General features: G+C 47.2%; 1 protein-coding gene across 1 annotated transcript in view; it reads right to left on the bottom strand.

Moving 5' to 3' along the window:
* Positions 1 to 6,597: 6,597 nt before the first annotated feature.
* The window catches only part of SLIT3 (slit guidance ligand 3), a 529,407-nt gene continuing 525,910 nt past the window's right edge, over positions 6,598 to 10,094 (bottom strand). Inside the window, exon 36 of the mRNA XM_080399320.1 lies at positions 6,598 to 9,998. Within this exon, the coding sequence (XP_080255446.1) occupies positions 9,760 to 9,998 (239 nt within the window). The 3' untranslated portion in view covers positions 6,598 to 9,759. The remainder of the gene's footprint in view (positions 9,999 to 10,094) is intronic.

The following is a 10,094-nucleotide window of genomic DNA, read 5'->3' as shown; positions in this document are numbered from 1 at the left end:
CACTGTCTCTTCATCCTCCATTCCCCTGCAGCCCCTAAACACGTACCAAAAAAACTTTTTACCTCATACCAACCGACCTTTGCTTAGTCCTGGTCACTACCTTCCTTCAGTAAAGGATTTCAAATGTCGGAGCCCAGGAAAGGACAGCGTTCACTTACAGCCCTACTACAAGGAAAGATTTCAGACGTAGACCTGTCCTCAGTCCCTGCTCAGTAGGTCCAGCAGAACTTTGCTGCCCGTGCTGGCCATCTTTGTGCACGATGAGGAGCCCAGCTGCCTCATTTTGGGGTTTTGCGGCTGCCCTGAGCACTGGTATTTGTTTCAGGTGTCATTCTAAAACCTGTCATAAAAGAATTTCTTCTTCATTTTTATCCAGAATCTTACATTTAAAAAGCCAAAATTCTTACGTGGATGCCAGCTCCCATTTATCATGGTTCCCTTCTGAAATGTCTGTATTTAGAAAACTTACTCCGAAGTCTTCTTAATATTTACTTCTTGCCCTTTAAAGGAAGATCAGAGTGTATTAACAAGGCTGCAGAACTTCTCTCTTCCTGTAAGTTACATGTGATTGTGGAAATTCCCATGTGATATTCTTAAAAGAGAGGAAACGTTGGTGTGGATTTGCAGGTTTTCACTGCAATGTAGTTCACTACTGAAATTTTAAACACAAGTATTTACATACATGTTAGGCAATACAAGAATTTAGCTGCTGCCCAAAAGTTAACTTGTGCCCATTCATAAGTATGCACTGTGATCATAAAATAGAGTCTTTAATTTCCTGCCCCTCACCAGACTATGCAGTGTGGAATGTTTTGTGTAAAATGAGCTATCGGTGTCAAGCAGCCATCTCTGATGGGGCTGGGGAAAACAGATCTGCAGTGAGATTTTTCAGTACCTTAATCCTGAGGCATTTTTTCCAGCGCCTGCATTCTGATACGTTTCCCACACACCTTCTGACTCTAGAGGAAATGAAATACCATCCTTGGGAAGTGCCAGCAATAAACATACACATGCAACCCAGAAAAACAGGAAAAATATAGTCTGCGGTCTGACAGCCGCCCAATGCCTGCTGCCTTGAAACGGGGACAAAACTGCCTGACCCAGCCTTTCACTGAGGAAATTATAATTCCATCTTCCCAGCAATACAGATTTGGTGATTGCGTTCCTAGCCTCTCTCAGTCAGGGACAAAAAGTGACAAGTTCTGGATTTGAATACACTGGATGCCCACTTTAAGCTATTCGATCTAGCAAACCCTCTTAATTCATCTCCCCAGTGTAAAAAAATGGGAATAAATAAAAGGCTCTGTGATAACTAATGAACTGAGGGCTGTTCATTTAAAATCAAGATCAGCAAATCTGAAAGTTGTTAGATACTGCTTCACAGGAAGGTGAAATGCCTTAGCTGAACATCATCAGCTAAAACAGAATATACGAAAAAAACAAGCCAAGCTCAACTCCTAGATATCTTTAGTCCATTCTGAGTAGAGGTTTAGCTCAAGCTTCAACTTAGCAGAAGTTTAACACAGACCTGTGAGAGTCTCAAAACATTCCTTAATATGCAGGTCACATTTAGGTCATTTACAGGTTGTGCGTGCTTTTAGATTGGAGTTATTTGTATTTCAGCCAGCACACTGCTTTGAATAGCCGTCCTGGTTTCAGCTGGGATAGAGTTAATTTTCTTCTCAGCGGCTGGTGCAGTGCTGTGCTTTGGGTTTGGTGTGAGAACAACGTTGGTGACACACTGATGGGTTCAGTTGGTGCTGGGTGATGTTTATACTAAGCCAAGGGCTTTGCCATTTCTCGGGCCCTGCCAGCGAGAGGGCTGGGGGGCACAAGGAACTGGGAGGGGACACGGCTGGGACAGCTGGCCCCAACTGGCCAAAGGGATGTTCCACACCGTGGGACGTGGTGCTCGGTGTATAAACCAGGGGGAGTTGGCTGGGGCTGCCGACCGCTGCTTGGGGACTGGCTGGGCATCGGTCAGCGGGGGGTGAGCGCTGGTATCGTGCAACACTTAGTTTCTTTTCTCCCTTCCCTTTGGATTGTGTTCCTCTCCCCTTCTAGCTCCTTTTCGTTATAAGTAATCCGGTAACTAAAAATAAACATATCTGAAGGTGAATGTATGACTTGCTATATAAATGTGCGTATATATATATTTATATAACCAATTCCAAGTGACAGTTGTTAACAAATTCTCTAAAATACTATATACAGTGCTTGTGTGGGATGAAACCATGTGAGAGGATTCTATATGAATAATATACTTGAAGGCAAGAACTTTTTTTAAACCAGTGTTACTTACAAAGATGTTTTGGGGCATGACAAATATTGGTTTATTGCTATATTAGAATCTCATTTATTTATTGGTATGACCAACTTGATTTCTCTAGATCTTAGTGCCTTAAACCATATTCTGGTATTTACCTTATAGTAAAAATGAAATAAAAAAGAAAAATTAAAAAAAACACCATCCCAAAAATTCAATGACTGCTTTACCCAGAAGAAGCTAGGGCAGTTCAAGAGATGCAAAATGTGCTGGCATATAACTAAGGAAGTTTAAGGTCCTCTATAGTAACTGTCTGTTGCGCATGCTCTTACCACATGCTAGGTGAAAGCGTGATAGTATCTCATGTGTTGTAAAATCCCAATGTAAATTACTTTGTGGTATTTGGTTGCTGTAACCTTGTTCTGCATGCAAAGTATGTCTAAGGCAGGGCTAAGTCATTTGCCTGTCATTAACAGCCCTCCCAGTGGATGGCCATGGCTTCAGCGGCTTGTCACTTCACAAAAATTCAGTTTCCTCAAGTGAAAATTTCATGTTTATTGTCTGCCTTGTGCAATTTCTTTTGCCTTATTTTTAAGTTCCAGATGTTTCCAAGGGTGAGGCTAGGCAATAGCCCTGTGCTAGATCAAAGCCTCTTGCCATTTTGCCAGGGTGGTGAAATCTGTGACTAATTTCTGGCTTTTTCTGTCTTTGCAGAAATTCATCCACTGTGGTAGTGCAGGATCTGGGTCTGAGCGTTGGAGACAAGGCGGTGGGGCAGGATAAAGGTGCTAATGCAGGAGGACGGGAGAGCAGCTCATGGCCAGCAGCCTGGAGTGGTGCAGGGCCCACGTTCACCTCTCTGCAGGTGATGCATGACAGAGGAGCTGCCTGGTTAAATGTTGCTGGTGGAAGATTAGCTGGAAGACTGGATGACTGAAAATGTAATGGACGAATCCCCCATGAGTTTTGAGCTGTCCCCTGAGCACAAAAGCCATTGACCCTATGAGACTCACATAACCCTCTTTCCTCACTTCCACACATCTCTGAGGTAGGATGTGTACTCTTCCTCCCCAGGTAAAACAAAACAGTTGTAAAAGATTATTTTTACAGAAAAGGGGTGATCCTGGTGCCATCGGGACAAGCGTCATAGACAGTAAGAGAAGGCAGTGCCATCCCAAGACTACCCTGAGCATCACTTTGAAAGCACAGAAACCCTGAGAAAGGAGAAGGTCAAAAGATCACGTACAAACAAGATGCGAAGCTATGCAAGTCTCACACTGACTTGTGTTCCTCCTTGTGAGACTGTGGGATGCCCCTGTGCATCATGGTGTAAGTTTAAGCTTCCTCATACTAATAAGCACTGCTTGTACGGGGTGTGTCCTCTGTTACGTGCCCAAGGAGTTTCTTGCTGTCTGCAGGGCTCTCTGAGGGCTGGGGGTGCTCGGAGGAACAGCTGTGCTTTCTTGCATAGACAAGAGGTATTGTGGGCTGCAAGGGGTGTGCACCTACCAGCTCGGAGTAGAGCCCTGTTGGGTAATAAACTCTGTAAGCAGCAGAATTAAGGTAGAAATAGCAGAATCATTTGTTATTCCAAAAGGTGCTAGTGCCAAAGTAACAGCGGTACCATTAACAGCGGCCTTGTGACGTTGCCGTCATGACACTGTCCTGAGGCCACCGCAGGGCACAGGCACAAGCTGTCCCTATGCCAGCATGCGGAGCCATCGCAGCCACGATGCAGAGGGTTGGTACTGGGGAAGTGTCAGACACCCTTGGGTCTCACACGTGCCCTTCCGGGGCTCGCCAGGGTCATCTTTCTGCTGCTGGTTCCTGCGGATTCTTGGGATAAGCTGTAGGCTCCTGACCACAGTGACCCCGTGCCAAGCTCATGGGGATGGCAGGGGCTCCTTTCCTCACAGGGCCAATGTGAACAACAGTAGGAAGCTGATGGCGTAGGATAATAAAACCTGAGAAACTGTCATTTAAAACTCTCCAGAAAATCCATGTATCACATACACAGATGCTCCTGAGGAGCAGCAGAGGAATTTGGGCTTGCCTGGTTTGGAGAAAAGGAGGCTGAGGGGCGACCCCATTGCTCGCTACAGCTCGCTGAGGAGGGGATGTGGAGAGGGAGGTGCTGAGCTTTTCTCCCTGGGGTCCAGTGACAGGACGCGTGGGGATGGTTCAAAGCTGCGCCAGGGAGGTTTAGACGGGATGTGGGGAAGCATTTCTGTACCGAGAGGGGGGTCAGACGCTGGCGCAGGTGCCCTCAGGAGCCGGCCGATGCCCCACGCCTGCCAGGGCCTGAGGCACCTGGACAGAGCCCTCAGCAACGGCCTCGGGCCCGGCCAGCCCTGCCCTGCCCAGGCAGGGGGCTCGGCCGTTGCTGTAGGGCCCTCCGATGGGAGCAGCCCGTGCCGTGCGGTGTGCCCTGCCCTGAGCCATGCTATCCCGTGCCGTGCCGTTCCTGCGCCCTGCCCCCCTCCCCGCTCCCCCATGCCGTGCCCCCTCCCCGCTCCCCCGTGCCGTGCCCCCTCCCCGCTCCCCCGTGCCGTGCCCCCTCCCCGCCCCCCCGTGCCGTGCCCCGCCGCGCTGTTACAGCACCGCCGAGCGGAGCGGGCCGGGCCGCGCCCTGCGGCGCCACCTGCTGGCGGCATCCGCGCCTCTGCCTCCGCCCGCCACTGTGGCGGCGGCCCGAGGGGACAAGAGCAGCCTCCGCCGGGGACCCCGGCACGGGTGGTGGCGGCCACCCCAGCGGCGACTGTGGCCGTGCCAGGGCGGGTCTGGCCCCGGCGCGGGGCAGGGGCGGGCGGGCGGCTCAGCGCCGGCAGGGCTGGGGGTGCAGTGGGCGCCGCGGAGCCGAAGGCCTCTGCCAGCAGGACGCCATGTGAGGTCACCCGGCCGTCGGTGAAGGCTGCGGGGCACGTCCTGGGAGGCAAAAGAGATTCTGGCCCAGGTCACACAGTGCCCACCACCCAGTGGATCCAGTCTGACATCTCTCTGAGCCTTAAGCCGACGGGATTATTACTCATAAGTACCTTGGGCTGGGGAAACAAGGCACTTCTGGGAGTCTGGCCCGCTGAGCTGTGGGGCTGGCTTGTGTCAGCTGCAGGAGGAGCTGGGCGGTAACTCCTAAGGGAGGTCACAGAGACCAGAGGAGACAGGACCCCCAGAGAACAACATAAACCCCACAGCCAATACCCTGCAAACAGCACCACCAGCCAGCCCTTCCCTGCTGGCTAGGAAAACCGTAGAGCAACGTGGGGTCGGCAGCGCTCTGCACTGTTTGCCTCAGAGCGATGGCGAAGAAGCGATCCCTGCAGCGCTGCAGCTGGAGCACGGGCAAGAGCCTTTCATCCCTGGGCTGCGGTTGCTTGAGCAGTGGCCGAGGAGCCTGTGTGCTGCGAAGCCACGAGCAATACAAACAACTGTTGTGCAAAGCCATTACTTCAGCCAGTACCTAGAAAATTTTGACCAGTTCCCGCTGGCTTTTTTAGTAGGCTCAGCTCAGTTTGCTTTAGGTGAAAACGCTACCATCTGCTACAATTATATAATTAACCTTCATAGTTCAGGCTTAACGATGCTCATTAAGGTTGAGTGTTTCTATTGGCTGGGTGCTGTCGCCAGTTTTGCATGGAATGGCAAAGGCAACTCTAAGGGCTGCAGTTCGAAGCATAATTAGCGCTATGTGAGGGCTTTGCAGGGGCATGGGTGAGGGAAGGCTAAGGAGTAGGTGGGAGCTTTGGTTTATTCTGTGCTAAGGCTGGAATGTAATGAGCAGAAAAGGCCTGTTGCACCTGGGTCACTAATAATAACCAGCTACAGAGGCGTGGCAGCAAATTTGGAATGCATGTCAGGAGATCACACTGTCATCCACTGTTGGCTAGGTGACTTCCATTTCCTCAGCCAGACCTCCTCTGACCCCAATTCCCAATATTTCTTCATTTATTGAAGAAATTTCATTTCTTCTCTATTTCTATTATTAATTAATTAGTGTACTTTTGCTGCAGGCCTTCCTCAAACAGTTTATAAAATAATAAAAAAAAAAAAAGCTGCAAATAAAGTATTTGATTGAAAAAAATGCCCAGGCTCAAAACCTATGTAGCTTAGTTCATCTGTGTGTGTAATACTCCTAAAAGATTAGGTTGTGATGCCATAAATATATGTAATCGCTGTTCATACTGTGTTTAACTACAGCCATTCTCTGACTAGATTTGTCCAAGAGGATCGCGTGTGGTTTCCCCCATGGTTTCCCATGAGCTACCTCACATACTCTAAAAGGTCAGACTCAACACCTCAAATACACGTAGAAATAATCTGCATCACAAGGTATGTTACAATCTTCCATAACCCAACAATTTATTTAAACTTACATCACAATGAGAATCTATTAATAAAATACATCAGTTCACACCAGTCTGCATTGCCATTTTTTAAGGGTAGGCATCTTTCTTCACTTTATATTAAAACTTTATAGAGGTAAAAACTACTGCATTGTACCCGCGGTTCTTGAAATTTATTGTAACATTAGGCAGGTTACAGAGGAACTTTCAGAGCTAATTACACTTCAGTTTACCTCACATTTTTGGCACATCTGAATGCTTTTTATTTTCTTCTTAACATAAAATAATTCTATAGCAAGTCAGAGAATCATTGACATAAAGCATCACTATCCAATGGCAAGTGCTGCCTAAAAGCGTACAAAAATTGCATCATTTGGTTACAAAATAGATATTCTTAGTTCTTTATCCCAGCGCTTAACAATGAAGTGCCATGACAGAAAAGGGCCAGGAACAGGGCCAGCCTCGCTGAGCTGTTGCTGGTCACTTTGCTGCAAGGCTTTGCTTAAATAAATCCCAGAGTGTTGTGTTAGTAAGATGTTGATGGCTTTGCCCGGCCAGTCAAAATCATTCCTTTTAAAGCACCCTCCAGCAGGTGCGAGGCTACGAGTAAATGTCACCTTCTCTCTCACACACGTTGCTGCTCAAGGGACAAAGTGAACACTGCTTTGGGTGTTGTTCAAGAGCGGCCGTGTTTCTGCAGGCCTCGGCAGTTCAGTGGTACAAATTGTGCAGTAGAGCACACAGAGGGCTTGCAAGCCACTGCTTGGTCTGGATCTCTTCCGCCTGGCACCATAGCAGCTGCTTCTTCAGAAATTAAAGTGTTTTAAGCAGGAATGAAATATTAACGATAGTGGTGTGCCAGGCGCATATTTGCACAAGTCTCTTTGTGCAGTTACTTGCATGGATTTTTAAAACCTGTAGGTTGTGGATTTGGGTGATTTTGGTTGCACACTGCAAACACCAGCTGCTCCGAACTTCTGATGTGATATCCAAAATAAAAAGCAGTTCACAGTACTTGCAACTAGCATTAGTTTTTCCCTGGCTCTTGAGCTGTACAGTTTCAATCAGTTTGGTACATTTAACTAGCAATTGTTTTATGTTTCACTGATCGCAGGCTCCACAAACTGATACTTATTTTGTGGGACGGCATTATATTGGCAATGTCCCTTCTGCTCAAGTTGTTCTGGAAGTAACAAAGAAATATGAATGAACTGCTGCAGTTAAGGAGAGATTGATGTAGCAGAATGCTAAGCATGTTGGAGCCTCCTGGTTGCACGATGGCTAGATGGTCACTTATCTTTAACGGGAAGCAAACATTTATGCTTGTCATGGCAGGGCTGCATTCTGTGTAGCTTTCCCAAGCCCCAGTCAACAGCCCTGTTTGCTTGATTCCGCTTTCCTACTCACCCTTTGCCGAAGCGCCTGATCCGGAATCTTTTTTTGTGAGACCAATGAGCATTCTCAAAAGGAGCTTACAGCTGCTAGGAATCATCTCTGGCTACCTCTCTTAAAGAAAGAGAAATTGAAGAAAGGACCATAGTACTTGCTATTGTAGGGAAAGAAAGAAGTTATGCTGATAATGGAACGCTTGATGGGGATGTTTGGAATAGAACAGTAAGAGAAAATTCAAGGTATCCACGGTGCTTTTTGCATGTACTTACTGACCCTGAAAGGCAGCCCTGCCAAAAACCCTCCAAAAATCAAACTCGCTCCCAGAGTCAATTTTTGCCTCACATTCACAGTGAGAATTTATCCCTGCATTGATTTCCATTTCCTGTTCAGCGCTTGCTCTGAACACAGCTCAAGTTAACGGGAGTCCTTTGGGAGACACAAGTGTAGGATATGAAGCAGTGCAGAGGGAAAAGCTTTGGCTGATTTGGTCAATCTGCACCGAACGTCAGAACAGGACAGGATGGAGCTGTGATGGCTCTCCTTGTGCAGAGAAAAGAGTGCTGCTAAGGTGGACAAATGTCGGCTGAACACCTTCACATGGATATAGTGCAACTTCTGCTCATTTAAAAAGCTGTGGAAAAGTAGCCGACTGCTCGGCACCAGCGTGTGGATGAACAGGCAGCTACAGCCCAGCTTACACCCATGGCTCGAGTGACAGTGGGAGTCAAAGCCGTTACGCTGCAGGTACGTTCTGGCACCTGCAATATTTTCATGCGCTTTACAACCTTTGCAAGTTAAAGTGTCAAGGCGTGACAAACTATGTAGCAGTGCATTCCTTATATTTCATATACAAAAAAGGGATCGAGGCTGGGAGCAAGAAGGCACAAACTTGGGAAATAACATAGCTGAGGAGCTTACACAAAGGTACTATGTCATTTATTAGGCATTACTTAGCACTTATTTCACATTTTGCCCCCAAATTTCCCAAAGCGACATATATTTCCCCACTTCCTTTCCCTTTGTCCCCTTCTTTTGGATAAAGCTGCCTGTGCTCTATAGGTACAGTTGCTGCAGAATATAATGTGAACACAGATAAACACAACATACACAGCAGAAAATGTATTATAGTATTACAATAGTCAAATAATGTAGTTAGCCTCAAGCTACGGCAGTGTCTACGTGCTATAGGGAACCAGTTCAAGAACAGCAAGCGGAGCCACTGTACAGGAACAAAACGGCATCGGCAGTGTTAGGCAGAGCAAGGGACCGAGGGGGAGGCTTTCTCAGGGTGCCCGAGCAGGCGAGATGGCTGTCAGCCAGGGGGATCCACTCTCTTAGGAGACCCACCCAGAGCTTCAGAGATTTCTTCAGCCTGTATCGGTTCTGTGGCGGGTCCTTGGAACACCTTTACATTTGTTCATTGTGCATACACATAAAGTCACCCCCACACTTCTCCCGTTAGGCTATGTTTTCTTTATATATTTTTTTTTAACTTTTAACTTTTGATTTTTTTTTCTTACAACTGTTAAAAAAGTTTCATGGTAAAAATAACTCACTATATGATACATATACCCAAAGTGGTGCGATACTTTATATAATAAAAGATGAAAATAGTCACTTTCCATAATAAAAATAAGTTCTATTTTTTGCTTATTTTACAATATACTTAATAATTTTCTTCTTCTTCACTCTGAAAGTAAATAGGTCCCATTTTGATAGCGCTTCTGAGTCGATTAAAGTGGCAAGAGACTGGAGAATGGCTTATAAGCATTTCGAGCAGCCGCATTCCACGTGTCTCTCCAGTTCTTCCGTGAAGGTGGAGCCATCCACGCATTGGAAGAAGTATTTCCGCCTTTTGCTCCGGAGAGGAACGCAGCACTGCCCGTTGCCACAGCTGCCACGGCATTCCAGGCGGGGTACTTTGGAGGCAGTGGCACACGACGTGTAGCCCTGCTGCTTACGGACTACTTCTCGAATTATGTCTCCTTGGCAGAGGTTCTCTGGTAAGACAACAGAGACGTAAAGGAAAAAAAAAATGTGGTAACTATTTTGCCAGATATTCCCCAAATGCCAGTGATCAGCCCTGTACTTGTATG

Source organism: Falco punctatus (genome assembly GCF_963210335.1).
Source record: "Falco punctatus genome assembly, chromosome: 8".
NCBI classification, from domain to species: Eukaryota; Metazoa; Chordata; class Aves; order Falconiformes; family Falconidae; genus Falco; species Falco punctatus.
This window is presented reverse-complemented; position numbering and strand designations above follow the sequence as displayed.